This window comes from Alexandromys fortis, unplaced genomic scaffold, assembly GCF_014885135.2.
Source record: "Alexandromys fortis isolate MF-2015 unplaced genomic scaffold, M_Fortis_MF-2015_v1.1 scaffold_115, whole genome shotgun sequence".
In the NCBI taxonomy this organism is placed as follows: domain Eukaryota; kingdom Metazoa; phylum Chordata; class Mammalia; order Rodentia; family Cricetidae; genus Alexandromys; species Alexandromys fortis.
The window spans coordinates 2,348,062-2,368,938 of NW_026067989.1; the positions used below are offsets into that span (position 1 = coordinate 2,348,062).

The window sequence follows — 20,877 nt, forward strand, 5'->3', positions numbered from 1 at the left end:
CCTTGTTCTTCCAGGAAATCATCAGTTCCTGGGCTAGTTCCCCACTGCCCTTCACGGCTTCCTCACACCCCCTACACATGGCCAGTTCACACAATTCCTTCTGCCTATGGTACTTTCTGCCCCCAGATCAGTTAGTGTTCATTCCCTGACTCAGTAAATTCCAGGTTCCCCGTCCTGCACTCTTGCTTTTCACAAGAGACCCATATGAATGACTTCACTAGCAAGTTGGATTACTCTGAACTCCTCAAGGGTCTCAGAGTGCTTAATGGAGGTGGCCTAACTGGGGAATACTCCATGACACTCCAACCTGGATGGACTTGAATAGTTTAAATTCCTCCTTTGGTACCTGGCAACCAAAGCAAAGGTAGACTCACTCAGGCATTTCAGGGAAGGCGTGCTGCACATGGGGCAGCCAGCATGAGGGGAGGAGGGAATAAATTGTACCCACGGGAAGCAAAATCTCAATCAAGCTCAATCTCTCTCTCTCTCTCTCTCTCTCTCTCTCTCTCTCTCTCTCTCTCTCTCTCTCTCTCTCTCTCATTTCCCCAGATGTTGTCAGGGAACACCTGAGTGTGGAAGGGCACCTACTGCCGATTCTGTGGGTCCTTTGTGACCTAGGCATGGAGAAACCCATACAGAGGTCTCCCCACCCCGCAACCTCCCAGGGCTAGGCTGCTCAATCCCAAGAGCTTCCACAGAGCCATCCAAGCCATATATCTGGTTTCTATGGCCATCCCATTTAGGATAAGACTTAGGTTTTCAGCACCACGTGTAAAACACATTTGTTTCTTTGGTTTTGTGTGTTGTGCCCCAGTTGGCCGGCATTGGAAGGAGGCAAGGGACGGCCAGGGTCCAAGCATGGAAAGTGAGCTGTGCCTGGGATCAGCAACTTCAACGGTCACCTGCTGCAGATGGAGGTGAGGTTATCAGCTTCCACTTTTCAAATAGGCAGGGATAGAAGAACCCGCATTAGGGGAATGGGGGCCTAGGTTTAATCTTGGGGTGAGATAGGCTGATGATCCTCATAGAAGGCCAGTAGTCTCCTTCCCCAGGGATCATGCTAGGGCCCCCTTAGCTTCAGCCACACACTGGACGTGCTTCAGTTCCTCGGGGAGCGAGAAATGTGAACCTGAGCCAGAGGGGGGAGCCAGGACACCCCGAATAAGCCAAAAGACCCCAGGAGACCAGTTTTAGAACTTGAGCCTGGCTCACCGGGATCCCCACCAGGGGGCAGAGGGGAACCCCGGAGGCCAACGGGAGGAGGCCGGACTAGTGGTTAGGCACTGGCGACCTAGCACACTCTCACGCTCTAACTGAAGGCAGAGGATGGAAGAGAGCCAAGGAAACCTCCTTTTCTCTGAAAGTTTCAAGCGAATCCTCCTCGGTGGAGATCTGTCTACCCGAATCGCGTCTTGCGGACCTGCCGCACCACCGCTTTCTTTGGGCACCAAAGGGTTGAAGGGCTGTGCACTGGGCTCCCTCCACAGCCCAGTCTCCTCCCTGCGCCCCCTCCCCGCAGTGCTGGCCAGAGACCCCCTCCCGTGCACCCCACCCCCTATCGTGGACTCGCTGCGGGGCTACGGGAAGCTGCTCTCGCCCGTGCCGCTGGCGCGCCCCGGCCGCCGCTCGGCTCCGAGTCCCCCGCGCGTGGACCGTGTAGTAGGGGGGCGATTCTGCGACGCGCTCCCGCAGCCGGAGACCAGGGCCTGCTCAGGGTGGCCAGCGGCCGGCCCTCCTCTCGCCGGTCCTTCCCCGCTCCTCCTCCCCGGCCCCCGCCGCCCCCGCCTCCCGGCCGCCCCCGCCGCCGCCGCCCCAGGCCGAGCGCGGGCGCGGAGCGTGGGAGCCATGGTGCGCGAGCTGGAGAGGGACCCCAAGCGCAAGGAGGCGGCGGCGCGGGCGAGCGGAGAGGAGGAGGAGGTGGCGGGGGAGGAGGGACTGAGCGATAGCGACGAGGGCGACAGCGTGGAGACGGGCAGCGGCCGGGAGGAGGGAGAGCAGGAGGCGGCGGCCGGGTGGGAACGCAGCGAGGACGCGCGGCTGCTGCGCGCAGGGCTGCCTCCTGCCGCCGTCCCTGCCGCGGCCGCCCGCGACCCGAGCGGTCGCCGCCCGCCGGGGACGCCGCCCGGCCGCCCGAGGATGCCGCCGCCGGGCGACCAGGACCGCGCGCGCCGCCGTCGCCGCCGCCGCCGGAGGGACCTTCTGCTGAGCCAGCTTTGCTTCCTGGCCTCAGTGGCGCTGCTGCTCTGGTCGCTGTCGAGCCTACGAGAGCAGAAGGGTGAGTGCTCGCAGCCTTCCCCGAGTGGGCGCTGAGGCTCCAGCGGCTCGGGCTCTGGGGCGCTCAGCGCGGGGCGGCTGCGCTGGGTTCTGGCCACACCGAATAGGCACGAGGACACCCAGGTTCCTCGGAGGGCTGGGGAGGAAGGGGTCTGGGCTCTAAGAGTGCTGCAGTGGAGGAGCGACCAGCCCCCTTAGGCACCCTGAAGACCTTTACTTGTGACTCTTGCCTTCTGCTCCTTTCCCACAGTCTGAGGACTGGTGGTGGCGGTGGTGACAGGGAAGAACCCTTTCACCACCAGGGCCAGTAATAAAGTTGTCCTGGCAGCAATCGGTACTTGTGCATGTAATCAACCACCTGTACTCCTGGCTTGCTGAGGGCTTGCAGGGCTGGCTAATCGGCTCACTCCCGGTTCTCCACGAGTTCTCCACACAGTGGAGTGGGCAACAGAGAATACTCCTTGCCACCGTTGCGGTACGAGAGCAGGTGCTGGTAACTTCGGACGGGAGAAAGTGATAGCTACCCAAGCTGGGGTTTAGTAATGGGCATTTTCTCTTAAAGGGTCGCTCAGCAGGAACACATGAATTTTTTTTTTCTCAGGGCTGGTTTGCTTCCTTCCCCGGACTTGAGCTGTTGAGCTGGGGATGGACCACTCTGTGCTGTCCACTTTTTCCTGGTGCCTTGGCTGATGGTGCACGCGCGCGCATACACACACACACACACACACACACACACACAACGCAGAGTACTAACCACTATACGATCACGGCAACACACACACACACACACACACACACACACACACACACACACGAGACTTCGGTCTTATCTTTGCCCTTGGCTTTTCTAGAGCTAAAATAGACATTGAAGAGAAATGTGCTTGAAACAGTTGTCTATTGGAAACCATTTGGACTCTGGGATGCAGCTGTGTAAAAAAAAAAAAAAAAAAACAAAAACAAAAAACAAAATAACACCACGGAAAGGAAAGACTTGGGAGCAAAGCAGTTGTAAAATGATTTTGTACGCTGGATTTTCAAGTGTCAGGGTTTTTGGGGAAGCAGACGAACAAATGGTTGTAGGTGGAGTAAAACAGTTACAGATATGAGCTGCGCTGTTAAGACAGACACGGATCTGATAAGCGTTGCTTTGAAGCGCACAATAAAGGTGTTTTGATAGTGATGGTGACATTTTAAAAGATGCCATCCATCAAGAGAGGGACTTCCCTCACACTGGCTGATGCAGTGCTACATGGTGAAACTCGAGGGTCATTCTGGACTTCGCAGATCTCTCTAGAGACTTCATCATATATGGTAATGAGAGAGAGGCAGTCCTGGTTTTCAGTGAAGCCCTTGACTTGATGACTCTCACCGTGGCTTCTGAGTCTTAGATTTTCTGGCCCTGGGTGCTGACACGGGGGGTGGGGGGGGCTGTGTTGTTGGAATGAAGTGAGTCTTCTCTCCAAGGGCAGATTCAGATCTGCTAAGCAATGTCCACTGACTGTCACTAAGAGTGAAAGCCAACAGATAGTTTATGGCTCCCTTGGCAAGAGCTATTTCAAGTCAATTACTTGGTGGCGGTTTCCCTACAGGTTGGGGCCCTGTGAATGACAGGCTTCTCAGCACTTTCCAGGACATAAAAGACATTGTCGTCGTCATGGTCCCCCCCCCCCCCGTGGTGAATGTGACCCATGCAGTGAAAGTCAATCAGCTGCAGGGGGCTTCAATTCCTTATCCCCACCAGGAGCTGGCATGTCTGGGCTGATAGGGTAGCACACAGTGTAAACTTGGAACCTGACTTTCATTTGGAAGTAGTTGCCCTGACAATGACATTTCTGCCCAGGTGCTACTGACTCAAATTTTATGCCGTAGCATGACCCCCATCTCTACCCTTTTCTTATTTATATTTATATTTCATAGTCTCGCTCTCACTTCCTCTTTAGCCCCCTGTCAATGTCTAGTGCAGGGACTCCTGATTCCCAACCCTGGGAAGACTTAGCTGGGAGAAACCCAACAGTTCTAAGGACCCTGTTACCCAGGCTCTGCTTTTCACCTCCACCCCCAACTCCATGGCTTGCTGGTCCTCATTCTGTCTCTAATCACCTTGATTCCATTAGATGCTGCTTTCAGTAGGGGAGACCAGCCGTGTTGCAGCGGCAAGGCATAGTTTTCTTGCAAGATAATTTTAAGCAAATCAATTACTGCAGGGGGATCTTTCACTGGTATTTTGCTTGGGGATTGCCATTCGGCATCAGAAACATCAGAGTAGTGACACCCCCAAAACTCCAGGGCCATTCTACATAATATCCTTTCAACATGGGCAAAGGGTTCATCGTTTTACCCCATTTTAAAGACTCTGGGACTCACCATGGGCGATTAAGTAAAGTCACATAGGAATCAAGGAGTGGAGGGACAAACCAACTTGAGGGGACCTGACTGTTTGTTCCCAGTTGTGTTCCTTGCTTTGGGGTGCAGCACTGGGATGGTTGTTTGGTCATGTGGGTGTATCGTCCTAATGACCAAAGGCAATATTTTACCTTTAAAGGCATGTGGTATTTGTTAAAGATAGCAAGATACCCCCCTCCCAGAGGCCTGTTTCCTAAGAATCCCCTACCCTTTTTTTTTTGTTATAAAAGGATAGTTAGTTATTTTTTATCAGAAGTAGAGGTGTGTGAAAGTTATGTTACATAATGTCATGAAATTTGGGATCTTTTTTTTTTTCTTTAATTTCTCAGTAAATCCAGACTTGGTTACATACTGAAAAGTTCAGTTCTATTTTGCAGTCTCTCTCTCTCTCTCTCTCTTTTTTTTTTTTTTTTTTTTTTTTTTTTTTTTTTTTTTTTTTTTTTTTTTTTTGTGTGTGTGTGTGCTCAGTATCTGGTCAGAAGAAGTATATCAAAGAATCCATAGTGATTTTTTTTTCCTCCTGTGGAACTAGGATGTGAGGATTGTTTAATTTAGGTCAGGAAGAGTTGGTGCTGGGAGGAAGAGAATTCTTAGTTCTGACTACAACAAAAGCAATAATAATAGCAGCTACAGTTTGGGCATCTCAAGTGCCAGGCACTGTGCCAAGCATACCTTATGTGCATTTACCTCATCTGCAAACAGAGGCTTCAGTCTTGTGAGCCTTCAGCAGGGGAGACACAGGCCCCAGGTGCCCTATTTAGTTGTTGCTGATGAAGATCTTCTTTTTGATCTCTGTGTTCAAAGCCAATTTAAATAAGGTGTTAGGTTTGCTAATGAGGGTTTTCATTTATTCTTGCCATGAGAATGGATTACTTTTGTATACATTGAGTGGCTTAGAAATGTTTCACTTTTTTTTTTAAATATAAACTCCATGGCCATCTTTCTCTAGAGGTAGGGGTTCTAACACAGGAGCAGTTATATACATTGTCTCTTGAAAGTTCTAAGGGTATAACTAAGAAAAAATAAGTATTTGCACACATACACATTCATAGATTTGAAAACACCACAACTTAGTATATATAGGTATATATACATATATACTCTCCATATACATATAATATCACTGTTTAACAAATTAGCCCCAAACTTGGTATCAAGTTTAAAAAGTTGTTTAACTTTTTTGCCCATGGGTACTTCAGTTCAGGAATTTGATGGGCATGTTGGGGATGGCTTTTCTCTAGTTTATTATGTCAGAGGCCTTGACTGGGAAGAGTGTAAGACTGGGCAACATGACAGTGGATTTGGAATCATCCGAGACACCATCACTCCCATTTATAAGGATTGATGTGGATGTTGACTAACACACGCATGGTCTTTCCTTGGGGCTCAGTTTGAACTTCCTCAGAGCATGGCAGCCAGGTTCCAAGAGATAGCACCCCTGAAAACAAGGTGCCTGGTAGTCTTATGCTCTAGCAGAAGCCACAGAGTGCTGCTGCCATGGTGGCCTTCTGCTGGTCAAGGCAAGAACAAATGCCACCCAGGTTGAAAAAAGGGTGAGGATGTGGAGTCACCATTTTCTCAGTTTAATGGGAAATATGATGATTGCTATATTTGGAAAAACTCTGGAGATTTGAAAGGACTGTAACTTAGGAGTGAGTGAGGGCATTTCCCAAGGTGACCAGTTGTGAGTACAGGAAGTATATACATATAACTTGTATGTAGATATTTGTATGTACACCCATGTGAATATACACCGCACATACATGCACATGCATAATATTTTTGAAATGTCCTCCAATCATGAGAATATTGGCCTTGATCTTATCTGATGTGAAGGTGGAGATAATCTTTGAAGAGGAGGCACAGTGTGGATTTGAAATGCATACTGTGAGTCCATCTTGGCTTACATGGAATTCCACTCATCAGAGGATTTGGGGTGCAGCCTGCAGACTCCCTCACTTCAAGTCTCCTCCTCTAGCCTTCTCTTTTCTGACTTCACTTGGACTTTTCTGTTGCTTCACAAGGGTGTACGACCTTTCTGGTCCCAGATTTCTCACATGTGCTGGTCCCTCTGTCCTGCTGTGTCCACCACCACCTCACTCTGCGGTGACTCAATCCTTCTGCAAGGCCAGGATCTCCTGGACTATATTAGATTCCCCGCTGTGTTCTCTGAAAACACTGCTTTCGGTTGATTATATTTATCAAAGTCGGCAGCTATCTGTTTGTTTGAGTAACATTCCTCTTCATTGGGTTCTGAGCTCCAGGAGGTCAGAGACCCTGTGATCTGTGCTGACATCAGTCACCCCCATCACCCAGCCCATAATAAGAGCTCGAAATCTATTTGTTATAGAGAAGCCCTTTTGATTTCTGAACTTCAATGCTTGTGATAAAAATAACAAAACAAAACCAAAAAAAAAAAAAAAAAAAAAACAACCCACCCTGTTTTAGGGCCCTACTTTCTGGCATATGCTTATTTTCATAATTTCTGGTCCTATAAATTTGATGTTGTTGCTCTTTTTTTTTTTCCTGTGGTGAGTACCGAGCTGAAAAAACGTGGCAGGCTCTGCGCAGTATCACTTGGATGGTGGTAGGATTTGAACCTGGGGACGCCCGTGCCAAGGTTGCATGTGGATGCATTACCCAGCATTGGCAGAGAGGAACACAAGACAGGGAATCACCCTGCCTTTTTCAGTCCGCCGAGGAGTAGGGAGTAACAGAAGGCTGGCTTCATAGAAGCAGTATTTTAGAAACACGTTGCTTTCAACCTTTTCTATTTTCCGCACAAACATATATAGAAGTGTTTCTCTCCTCCTGCCTTTTCTTAGCTGCTCATCAACCCAGATTTTTCTCAAAGATTTCCTCTCCTCAGAACCCTCGAATCCTTGTGGGAAGAGGGAAGATTTTTTTTTTTTTTTACCCCGGAGGGTTGGCAAAGCCAAAAGAATTGCAAAACTAGCTATTTGCTGAGCATTCCAGGGCCTGGTGGAAGCTGGCTGATAGAGCAGGACTTTGGCAACTCTCGCTTCTATAAGGAGTGTTCCATGCGCACAAGGAAAATCTTTGTGTATGGGTTTGGGTAATGGAGACTACAGAGACTGTTCCAATGGGGAAACTGAGGTCTAGGGGGATTCAAAAAAAATATGTTGCCGACGTCACACTGCAAGTGGGTTGTGATCTCAGGAGAGGGATTTGAGGATTTCTGATTGATGGCTGTCAGTTTCTGATTCTGTAGAGTTTATTTGACAGCCCGTTTTATTCATTGCTTGTAATAGTTTTAAACAAGGTTCTGCTGTGTGTGGGATCTGAGACTGTGACGTACTGAGGACTCAAGTGGAGGAAGGTTTGCCATAAGCCAAGGGGGTGATGGGCTATGGGCTTCCAGCATTCTGCTTGCTCTTCTCTCTGTCTGCTCCTGCCTTGGGATTGGCCATGCTCCTCCCTACTGTCGCTAATGTTGGGTGTCACCATCCTTTAATGGCTTCCCTGCCCCATAACCATCCCTGTTAGCTCTCTTCTTGTGAGATTCTTATCAGTGGATTCCTTGGAAGGAGTCCTGTATAGGCTCCCAAGGACATCAGATCCAGGGATCTCTGCCTTTGACTCCTTTAATCAGACATTTTGCTAGTTCTTGGGGTTACAGGGGTATCTGAGATAGACACCCAGTATTGGCCTTTGGGATTTTTGAGTAGCGGGGCACCGAGTAGCTATTTCTGAAGAGTTTTGGAGATATGAATGAGAAATCCAGCATGCCCTGGAGGAGTATATGGTTATTCAGAGGTGCTGAGACCTGGAAAGCAGATGCAAACTAGTTAGAAAGACAAACCTCCTAGAAAACTGAGAAATACTGTGGGCAGGTAACAGCCAGAGATGCCACTGCAGATGGCCAATAACCCCAAATAGCATTTTTCACTCTGAATTATCAAGTGGGAAGTTGGAATTTAAAAATAATGAGATGTCTTTTTTTGGATAGATTAGCAAACGTTAATGGATCCAAGTGTAGTTGACTGCAATATGGAGGCTGTGTGGCTAAGCTGTTACTGTTTTGAACCACATACATGCTTATGGGATTAGAATAGCCCCATATATTTTTGAAGCCTAGGTTAAAAACTCAGAGAACCTGGATACAAAGGTGGACCATGGAGCTGATTGGCCATGGCCCTTTAAAGCCTGGAGTTTAGGATTAGAAGGGAACCCTGGGGATCAGGATAGACCAGCGCTGGTTGCTTATTTAAACCATGCAATTTAGCATTCATTCTTTGCTTTTCAGTAGCTATGTATTCCTGAGAGGATGGGCAAATAAAATCAGCTCAGCTGCTCCCCAGTTTGGAGAGTTTCCCATCTGTAGCTTCTGCCGTATCGACAGCATTGCTCTTCATTTTTCCCCGTACGTGTCTCCTTCGTTCTGACTGAGAAAGGGACATTTTTACTTTAGCGACCTGCTCCGCCACCAGAATTTAAACCCCTGGAGGACGCGAAGGAACAGAGGGTGATGGAGAGGTCTGGGTGACCAGACTGGCATTGCACATCCACTCCAGGAGGTCAATAGTGCCATTTTCTAGACGGAACGGGAAGTGTTCATTTTTGGGTAGTTTGACTTAGTGAGCTGGCGGGACAGGAAGCCGACAGTTGAAAAATCGGGATTATCAGCAGTTGCCGCCACAGATGAGGACTTGCGAGGAGTTTACCGGAGGTGAGAATTGTCTCTCTGACGAGCTCGTGTTCCTCAGTCTGCAGTGTCACCTAGGGAACTCTGCGCTTCACTTGGGTCTGAGTCTTGCCCAGAGATACTGATGGAATGCCCTAGGGTACGGTGTGGACATTGCGATGTTTTGTTAAGGGTGATGCAGTTGGTGCCAGTATGCAGCCAAGACTGAGCCCGCTGGGGTAGGTAAATGCGCAATATTCATTGTATTATGGCTATGTAGAGGCCCAGTGTTGCTGAGCTGTGAAATACATTGAACTCAAATTTTCTCTTCTGGATGTAAATCAATATTCTTCTACCTGGTTTTCTAAACGTTTGCTACAATTTCACTCCAAACTCTCTTCCCCCGGCCTCATCTCATCTTCGTATGTACAATGGCATTACGTTCACCATCGGGGTTTCTCTGGGAAGCAATCTTCATGCAGATTCTTCTGGCTGTTTCTTGTCTGGTCAGGTTACTTGGGAAGTCTGCTGTCCAGCTGTCGTCTTGCTCCCCCTCCTCCCTTCAGATCTGTGCCGTTCACGTCTCCGAGCTCTCCCCTGGAAGTTGTCTTCCTAGAAGTTGCGCATGCGTCCCTCTTGGCTTACGCCTCCAGTTGTTGTTTTGAGGCTCACACATGCCAGTTGCCTCTGGAATAAGGCAAAGCAGACCTAGGTGTGATGCCTGGTATGGTCGAAGCTGTGATCCTTCTTCTGACCCATGGGTCACGTGGTTTGGGCTCATAACGTAGGTTATGCACCTATAATCCTAGAATTTGGGAGTGCTGAAGCAGGAGGGTTATGATTTTGAGGCTAGCCTTAGATTTAAAATAAAAGGAAAATAATTTAGGGTGAGCCTTGTTTTCTTTGGAGCTCTGAAGATGTTGCTTGTGTATCTTTCTTTCAATGATGCCTCTTGGAAGTCTGATCCTGTCCTGGTTTTTAATTGTTTTTTTGACTCCGTTTCCTTTTCTAAGACATTTGCTTTGTTCCTCCTGTGTTATTTGCTCCTAGAGTCAGTGAGTTTTATGATCAGTATGGTTCCATGTCTGTCCACTCCCTTCAGATTCTTCTGATCTGAAAGTGTGTGTCCCACAGGTCTAGGATCTCCCGCTCTGTGAGGTCTTCATCCTTGCTTGCTCCCTTTCTGGGTTGTCAGTTACTGCACGCCTGAGTTCCTGGGAGCATCCCCTCATCTACTTTCCTTTCCTACTCCTTTTACCCTTTGTACTGGGCTTTGCTTTGCTTTTCTTTTCTTTTTTTGAGATAGGTTTTGTTATCCAGTCTGGCCTTGGATGCATGATCCTTCTGCCTTAGCCTCTCAAGGACTGAGGTTACAGTTACATGCAATCGTCCCGGACATTTGGTGTGATTTCTATACATGTTATTTATATATTTATTTATATTAATACATGCAGGTATTTTGACTACATGTATGCCTGTGTATCACATGTGGTCCTGGTGCCTGAGGAGGCCAGAAGAGAAGTGTGGATCTTCTAGGACTGGAGTTCCAGAAAGTTGTGAGCTGTCACATGGGTGCTGGGAATCCAACCCAGGTCCTCTGGCAGAGCAGCCAGTGTTTGTAATCTCTGAACCATTTCTCCAGACCTTCTACATTTTTTTTTTAAACCAAGAATTTCCCACTCCTTAAAAAAAGAAACCTTTATTTAATTAGTCATTATTGCGTGGGTCTGCCTGTATGGTGTGTGTCGGACGAAGCGTGCATGTGGAGCCAGAGGAAAACCTTATGGCGTTAGTTCTCTGCCTCCACCTTTACTGGGTTCTGAGGATTTCACTCAGGTCACCAGGCTTGCCCAGCAATTGCTGTCATTCGCTGGACCGTCGTGTGGCCCAGGTTTCCAACTCTTACACTGGCTTCATCTCCCAAGAGCTGCATCTCCTGTGGGGATTACTTCAGTAGCTCCTTATCCATCCACATCATCTCTCCCACCTCTGAGTATGCACACATTTTGAAGAGTCCCCTTTTTTCTGCGGACTCTTCTGTAAGTTGCTCCTGTCCACCTATGTTGTTCCATTTTCCTTACCAGTGTCTTTAAATGTCAGACACTTTGGTGTCTGCACCTCCCTTGTGTGTAGGTGAGGCTGTTGCAGAGATCATGGCAATGGCAGAGGAAGGACTTGTTGGTAAGTGTCCCTAGGAGCTCATCTGACTGGGCCATGTCACTGGGAAAGGCTCTATGTGTCTTGTTTTCCATCTTTGTCAGGGCTTAGTTGGATTTCCTAGAGAAAGATCACTGTGTCCTGCCATCAGGTGGTGACCTGTTCTCTCAGGGAGTCCAGTGGGAGAAGATGTATTTCTTCAGTAAGAGCACTTGCTCTGCCTCAAGGACTGAGGTCTTCCCAACAGTGACTAGGAAGGGGCTCAATAACTTATCTGTTGACAGAACCCAGGCCATCACACATGATTTAAATCAGCTTGCCTCCTTCCTCCCTCCTCTTCCTTTTCAATTTTAGCGACATATGGAAACTAAGGGTAGGGAGTAGGAGGAATGGAAAGTCTTTTTTAATTGAAATTTTTTATTGAGTGAATTGAAGATTCTCATATAGGTGGAAAACAAAACACAGGACTCTCCATTGTAGTGTTTTCTAGTTAACCTCACTGTAATATTTTGCAAAATTGTGACATAGTATTATTAGTAGGATGGTGGCATCAATCCAATCTACCTTTCTCACTTGGATTGATTCTTTTATTATGTATGCATTTGTGTGTGTGTGTGTGTGCGCGCGCGTGCATGCGCGTCCTGGGTTCTACAAGTTTAATAACCCATGTGGATTTGTGCATCTACCAACAACCATTAAGGGTCCCTCTAATGACAACACCGTCCATATCTTTTAGTATAAAAGGACCATTGGCATTAAGTAATTGATAATCACCTACACTCAAATAACGTCAACTTAAAAATCGTGGTTTTAAGAATGAAGGAAAATCACCACCAGGACTATTATATTCTGTACAATATTTTGATTATACATTGGAACAGAGAAATAGTCACCAAGTTCGTTTACATTTGAGAATTGAAGATGTGGACAGCCTGTGTTTGCAGAGTCAACGCTCTAACGTATGGAAATCTGAACTGAACGCGAGGGAAAGTTTATGCTTGGTATGCGGAGGGCTTCTCTGATGGATAGTTATTTCTGTCATTTGCGTCATATTTCTGAATGAAGGATGCATAAAAATGGCTTCTTCAGATAGATGGATCATTCGGGAAGTTTAGCCATATAAGGCTTCTATAGTGCGTTCCTTGGTATTTGTTTTCTGGAATATTGACGTGGAGGCACTCTTGGGGCGACTGAGTCTTAATGTCTGTTTTTGTTAGAAGTGACATGAATGAAAATTGCCAATTTCACTCTTTGCTTGAAAAAAAAAAAAAAGAATCCGCTTAAGAAAACACAGCACAGTTAAGGGAGGGATCTAATGAATGAAGATCAACTTTTGGCAGATTGTCTCACATTCGGAAATGTTACTGAAGTGCTGGAATCTCCTGGGAAACTTTCTGACATTCGGGAGAGTCAGTCCATGGGAAAAAAGGGGGAGTCACAGGGCGAGCCGCTTCGTGTAGCAAGTGAGGAGATGTGCGGGGCTGGAGCACTGGCCCTCGGGACACTCCTTGCCTTTGTTCCACACACGTCTGTCTTGATGTAATCAGGAGGATAATGAGCTCTTTGGAAATGAGTGGCCTGGGTTTTCTTCTTTCTTCTGTTTTTCTTGTTAGCAATGTTTGAACGTATAACTTTCCAACTTCATTTTGTCCTTGATATCATGCTTCTGGACCTTGCCCCAAACACTGGTTGCTAAGGATAGCTTCCTAGGACCTTAGAATCGTAGGATTTAGAAAACAATCCATGGTCTCTGGAGTGGGGTTTCAGGTTGATGTTTAAAATCACGGGTAGTTTTGGGCTGTGTACAGCGAGTAAACTCATTGCACCCACTTTAAACAAATCTAGGCAAATTCAGATCAGCGTCATTATTTTCTAACATTGTGATGTCATTTCCTCCCTTCAATATGTCAATCTTGACATCAAACCATATATAATGGATTAGATCTTTTTTTTTTTTGTTTGTTTGTTTTTCGAGACAGGGTTTTTCTGTGTTTGCCCAGGCTGTCCTGGAACTTGTTTCTGTAGTCCAGGCTGGCCTCAAACTCAGAGACCTTCCTGCCTCTGCCTCTCAAATGCTGGAATTAAAGGCTTGTACCACCACTGCCCAACAGATCTTTAAATTAAGAAAAAACTTATCTATCTATCCGGTATGTGTGTGTGTATGTATGTATGCATACATGTATGTATGCATGTGAGTACATGTATGTATTCATGCCACAGCATAGTGGAGAAGTCAGAGGACAACTGGGAAGATTGAGTTTTCTTCTTTCAGGCTTAGAGGCAAGTGCCCTTACCCACTAAATCACCTTGCCGGTCCCTACATTGTTTTTAAATAAAAAATTAATATGTTTTAATTTTAAAATTGCATACATTAGAACTGACCGACAGTCAAGATACAGATAGAATATCACTCTTCCTGCAAAACTCTGAATTGTCCCTTTGTAGTCACATCTTCCTCTCATCCATTACCCTGACCATTGTCTGTCATCAGAGTATTTGAATTTTTAAGGATGTAGCCAAATGTAATGCCAGCACTAGGGAAGGGTAGACAGAAAGACCATGGGTTTGAGGCTAGTTGAGGCTAAATAGGAAGACTTGTCTCAAAAGAAAAACAAAAATTATTTTTTTTGCAAATGGAATCTAAGACTCAAACAGTTTGTTTCTTTTACTTAATATTATGACTTCACTTAAGTTGCCTTCGGAATCGGGATCTCGCGCGTCCACTACTTTTGGCTGAGTAACATATAATTTGCAGGTATTGAATACCTTATTCTGTTCCCTGTTGTAAGGCGCTTGGTGGCTTTTAGTTTGTTTATGAATGAAGATGCTATAATACTCAGTTCTTTTCCCTACCATATTACCATGGCTGGATTCTTTAGTATGTCATTTGAATAGTCACCCATGACTTGTCCTGATGTTAGAAGGGAATATTTAGTCATAAACTGTTAAGCACGATGTTTACTCTAGTATTTTCATAGTTATATATGTTATGATGTGAAGGAATTTCATGTCTAATTTTCATTTGGTGAGAAGCTCCTTTGTAAAATAAGGGGTAGATATGGAAATTTGTCAGAATAATTGCCCCTCTGATTTTTCTCTTGGACAGTTGATAGTGGTTATACAGAATGGATTGTGTGGAATGGCTTTTGAACACAGAGCCAGCCTTGCACACCAAGGAGAAGCCGCAGTAGCTCAGGAAATGGTTTTGCAGTTTACATTTCTTGGATTTGAATTGCTAAAATTTTACTGAGGACTTTTATGCTATGATCGCATGAGAAAATGGTCTGTGATCTTGTTTCTTGGTGCTGTCTTTGTCTGGTTTTGCTGTCAGGGCAATACTGGCCCACAGAATGAGTTGGGAGATGCTCCCCCACCCCCCACCACACTTCTGTCTGCTAGAAAAGATTGGAATTGACGGAGCCTCCCTTTTAGCTTGTCATCAGCATTTCTTCATGACTTTAAAGTTCAGATATGATTTAATGTCCGCATGATGGTAATAAAATTGCATTTTTTTCGTATGTGAGAGAGAGCCTTGCTGTGTAGCTCAGGTTAGTCCTCTTGCCTCAGCGTGTGCGTGCTGGAGGAGTTGGAGGTGTACATCTGTCACAAAGCTCATGACGCTTTTGTAAATATTATGGAAATCAATGTTTCTGGAGTCCTTAGCAGGCCGGGGACTCTGTTCCAGATACTTTTTTATGTCTTAACTTCTTTGGCCTCCCCGAATAACCCTATGGAATGGGAAAATTTTTCTCTCTGTTTTACAAGTAAAGGAAGACAGGACACAAAAATTGAGGCAAATTGTTGAAGCTTAGGGTTTTCTGTGTCTTAGATTAGAACCCAGACAGTCTGATTCTCCTTGGATTGTTCCATGTCATAACTGATTCATTTGAGTTTCTTTTTGACAACATTTTATTTTTTGGATAGGTCCTCACTCTGTAACCCTGGCTGGTTTGGAACCTGACCTCAAACTCATAGAAGTGCCCCTGCCTCTGCCTTCTGGTTGGTGAGATTAGAAGTATGTGTCCCTACACCTTGCTTTTTTTAGGTCTCTATTTGGCAGCATGAGGTATTTTCCACGGGTTTTCTGTGTTGAGAGTCTCGTGCAGAAATCCTTGCCAGTATCTGACAGTTTCTTTGACTGGACTCTTAGAAACAGTATTTCCTCATTAACGGATGTGCCCTTCAGAGAGGCTCATATTCCTACTCTGTCAGCTTCCAGGAATGTGAACAGGTTTGAAATCCCCACAGCCATGCTTGACAGCTTCGAATTCAATGTCCACTTGCCAAAAGTGAGTATGATAATTTTTGTGGGGTGCGTTTCTTCAGCACTGGGAGTCAAGTCCCAGCCTCTTGTGGATACGAGGCAAGTGCTCCATCACTGAGGTCCAGCCCAGCGCTTACATAGTTCCCATACTTACATAGTTACTGTAGAAGAATGGCCCCTCACCACTTTTGTTTGCCTTTCTCCTTTGTCTTTCCTCCATTATATCACTTTCTTTCCTTGTGGAAAAGATTTCTTCATGGGTAATCTCAATTTTCTTTTTTCACTGAAGGACAATCATTCCGGGTGAGGGTTGTAAGTCTGTGTTACCGCACTCAGCTCTGCATTTCTACCTAGGAAGGTAATCACTTTTTAAATGATAAAGTGTAAGAGTTTTATATGTATTCTGTGTATCCTATCCTCTCGGAAGTTTTTGTGGCATATCGGTAGCATTTTCATCCAGTTTAAACTCTCTCTCTCTCTCTCTCTCTCTCTCTCTCTCTCTCTCTTTCTCTCTGCTTTTATTTTTCATTATTGTATTCTTAGCTTCAGGATCTCAATCATATATTTATCCCACATAATTGTTCCTATCTTCTCTTCCTACCTGTTTGATTTAGCTTAAAAAAAAATAACCCTGTTCTCATCTGGGGTCAATTGTAGTTGACCTGAAGATGCAAACAGATCCACAGACCCGCCCGTTAATTCTGGTCTTGTTTATGGAATCATCTTGACCCATGCATCTCGCATGGCTCCGGCCCGTGTTTATTCTCCCTGTACCACTGGCTGCTTTTATGACATCGATTTTACTCAGCTTCCTCGTTAATTAAAGCTGTCATTTGTTAGCATGTTAATTTTTTGGCAGGGTGAGGCTCCCGTCCTCTTGTTTTGGAAAAAGTCATTTTTGCTGTTATCATCCGTTTATCTTCCTAAGTGAACTTTAGAATCTCTGTGAAATTTCCATGAAATCCCTCTAGGATTGGGCAAATCTATAAATAGTGTGTGGAAAAAATGGCATTCTGCAGTGCAGATTTCTCTCACCCCTGCGGTGCTCTTTTGTTTGATCAGGCTCCTAAGGAAGTTAGCTGGAAGTCGTGATCACTTCCCCATTTCTTTCCTGCGTTTGTTTGGGAAAGTCATTTTGCCGTGTATTATTTATCATTGCCGCTGCTTCATTCCGTATGCATTTGAAATATTTCTTTATACTGTTTAATTGCTTTTTTTTACGGCTTATTTTTATTTATGTGTCTGTGCTTCTGTGTAAGAGGATGCCGTGCGTGTCCAGGTGCCTGCGGAGGTCAGAAGAGAGCGTGCTATGCTCTGGCACTAGACTTATGGTAGTGAGCTGCCTGATATGGGTGCTGGGAGCCGAACTCATGTCCTCTGCAGGAACTGTATGCCCTCTCAGTCACTAAGCCATCTCTCCAGGCCCCGCATTGTATTCTTAAAATTTAAAAATGATGTAAATATAATTATTCTGCTAAAGCCGTACATCTCAACCTTACCAATGCCGTGGCCCTTTAATACAGTTTTAAACAGTTCCTCATGTTGTAGTGACCCCAACCATAAATTTATTTCCATTGCTACTTTATAACGTTAATTTTGTTACTGTTTTGAATTGTAACGTAGATATTTGTGTTTTTCAGTGGTCGAGAACTGCTGTGCTAAAGGGACGTAGCCATAAAATGACTTCTGATGGGATTCTGTTTGACCTGTACACCAGTGCCTCACTCACTTCTTGCCGTAGATAGAAACTAACACAAACAGGTGGTACCCAGAGAGTGAGAGACATTGGAGCACTCAGTTCTAATGGGGATGTCTTCATCAAAGCCCTTCCTTCAGAGCTCAGGGGTCCATGGGAAAGAGGAGGCAGAAAGAACGTAAGAACCAGGGGTGACTGGATGACTCCATACACACAACAGGACTGATGAGCATGTGAACTCTCAGCGACTGAGAATTCCCGCTTGCCCTGGGTCGGTCTGCGTAGGTTCAAGCCGTATAGGGTCCCAGCACTGAGAGGGAGAAGTGGACATAGACTTCCATCCCCTAACCAAGAAGCTATGTGCAACTGATGCCCAATAGCAAAGGAACAATTAGTTTGCTCCAATGAGGTTTCACTGGGTGTATTAACCACACTCCTGGGCAAGGCAACATGCTGAGGAGTAGTTGGCCAATACAAAATGAACTCAATGGGATTTTAATAAACTTTTCATCTCATTTTGCTTCGTTTGGGTATTTTTTGTTTTGCCTTATTAGTCTTTTGCTTGATTGCTTTGGCTTCTATTTCTATGCAGTTTTTCTGTTTGTGTGTATTTATTTCATGTGGATGTTCAATTGTTTAAAGAGAGACAGAGAAAAAGAACATACAATTGGGTGGATAGAGAGGTGGGAGGGACCTGGATTAGGAGAGGGGGAAACATGGTCAAAATATATTGTATAAAATTATTTTTCAATAAAAATTGTGTGAATACTTTAAAATTAATTTATTATGCAAAGCAATAGCGTCAAATTAAAAAATTAATTTATTATGCAAAGCAATAGCATCAAATTTTGTGATAATTTGCTACCAGATAGGGAACTTTTGGACCAACTAGCTACTGAGTATTTATTTATCTGTTGTGGAACTTCTTTTCCAGTTCCAGCGTCTCTGATGTTTATGACAACTCACAGACATTGAATGTGAATAAATGCCTAGTTAATGCCTATTGAAGTGTTTAGCACAATATGATTTAAGTACAGCTCCACAATAAGCCAAGTCCTACATGTCTGTGATAATAGGGTTTTTCCTTTGAATTTGTTTGGTTGGGACCCTCTATGAAATATTTACTCTCTTATATTAAAGAATTTATGTATTTATTTTCTAGACTAAAGTGTCAAAATAACATTAACTTTATAAAATGAATTGACAACTTCCATGTTTCTTTATGTTACAGAATATGTTGACAAGCATGGAAATTAGTTTGATATTTAGAATGAGCTTGTCCGTGGTCTTTTTATTTTTTATTGAGCTCTACATTTTTCTCTTCTCCCCTCCCTGCCTCTCCCCTCCCCGCCTCTCCCCTCCCCTTCAACCCTCTCCCATGGTCCCCATGGTCTTTTTTGGTAGCAATTATGTGCAAACTACAGTTTCTTCCATTCATATTTTCTTATGTGGGCAATTTCCATTTTCCCAAAGAACTGTCAATTTCGTTAAGATTTTAAAAATGATCAAAATTATGCATCCTTCTTATTTGCTTTAACTGCTGTACTTGTGATTGTATGATCTTCCCTCAGCACTGAGATGAGCTTTTCTGTTTCTCTTGATCCAATTGGATGCTATTTGGCTGACTTTGTTAATTTTTAAAGATTGACTGATTGTATTGATCTATTTTGGTTTTCCCATTTTGCTGATTCAGTTTCAGCTACCATATTTCTATAAAAATCCTCTTATTCCATTTATCTTCCAATATGTTGAATTATCTTTATTTATCTTGATTAGTGGTACATTTGATTTTGTGGGTAGTCAGACTTACACTATATATAAATATTTAAAGATCATGTAGTCATTGTTGGTTCGTTGCAAATAGTAGTATAATTTCCACTTTATTTCCTCTGTAATTATTTAAGAGACTGATTTCTGATCTCTCAGATGTATATATATATATATATATATACACTCTAAGTTCCAGTTTTATCTCATTTTTGTCTGGAGAATATGACTATTGTGGATTCTTATCTGTTTCAATTCTTTTTTTCAAATAAACAAAAAACTATTTTTATTAAGCTTGTGTACCAATTTATACTCCATATTTTTAATATATACACTCATGATAGCTGCTGCTGAATTAGATAGATTATAAAATAAAGACAGCTGTATTTTACATCTCATTTGTTCAGTGGATGTGTGTTAAGTGAATGAATGAGAAACAGAAGGTCCACAGATTAACTCGGTGTATCTTAAAAGCAAATCAGAGTAGAAAACTGTTGTTCTTAATCAGTATGAGAAAGATGTATTATTATTTAATGCGATAAGAGCATTACTAACAATTTTCAGAGTAAAACTTTAAAGTGCTGCAGCAGGCTCAATTTCGCTCCCTTGGGACTCAGTCTCATGGTGTGGATTAAGAGTTCCCTTATTTTTTTTAATTTAATTAATTTACTTATTTTATATCCCAATCGAAGTTTTCCCTTGCTCCTCTCCTCTCATTCCCTTCCCACTCCCTTCTGCTCTTGCCCCAACCCATTCCTCCTCTGTTTCTGTTCAGAAAAGGGCAGTCCTCCCATGGGTATAAGCAAAACATGGCATATCAAGTTATGGTAAGACTGAGTGAACACCCCTGCCTCCCTATATTAAGGCTGGGCAGTGCCATCCAGTAGGAGGAATGGGTTCCGAAGAGCCAGCCAAAGCGTTAGGGACCACTTCTGCTCTCATTGTTAGGAATTCCACAAGTAGACCAAGCCACACAGCCGTCACATTATTGTAGAGGGCCTAGGTCGGTCCCATGCAGGCTCCAAGGTTGTTGGTTCAGACTGTTAGTTCCTGTGAGCCAGGTTAGTTGTTTCTGTGGGTTTCCCTGTGTTGTCCTTGACCCCTCTGGTTTCTATAATCCTTCTCCCTCCTCTTCAGTGGGATTCCTCCAGCTAATGTTTGGCAGTGGGTCTCTGCATCTGTATCCATCTGGATAAAGGCTCTGATATAAATTGAGGTAGTCACCAATCTTATCACAGGAGATGGCCAGTTCAGGCTGTGCGTCCACTATTGTTAGGGGTCTTAGCTAAAGTCATCCTTGCAGATTCCTGACCCCAAAATGCTCAGCCCTCTTTTGCAGCCATCTCTTTTACTACTTTCCCCTCCATTCATCCCCTAACTCAGTTCCCCAAGTTCCTATCCCCACCTGTCTCCGGTCCACCCAGGAAATCTCTTCTATTTCTCCTTCTTAGGGAGAGTCATGCATCCCCCTTGGGTCTTCCTTGTTACCCAGCCTCTATGGGTCTGTGGATTGTAGCATGGTTATCCTTTACTTCATTTCTTAAAACTATGAACTATTTGTAATTCAGAAAACCATTTGTTTGTCTTTCATGTCAATTGCCTTCCTTCCTTATTTCCTTCCTTCCTTATTTCCTTCCTTCCTTCCTTCCTTCCTTCCTTCCTTCCTTCCTT

The 20,877-nt window shown here is 44.7% G+C and overlaps 1 protein-coding gene across 1 annotated transcript in view; it reads left to right on the forward strand.

The window, feature by feature from the left end:
• The first annotated feature begins 1,344 nt into the window (after positions 1–1,344).
• Positions 1,345–20,877, forward strand: part of Slc24a3 (solute carrier family 24 member 3) — a 453,633-nt gene continuing 434,100 nt past the window's right edge. The window contains 1 exon segment of the mRNA XM_050159552.1: positions 1,345–2,275. Within this exon segment, the coding sequence (XP_050015509.1) occupies positions 1,846–2,275 (430 nt within the window). The 5' untranslated portion in view covers positions 1,345–1,845.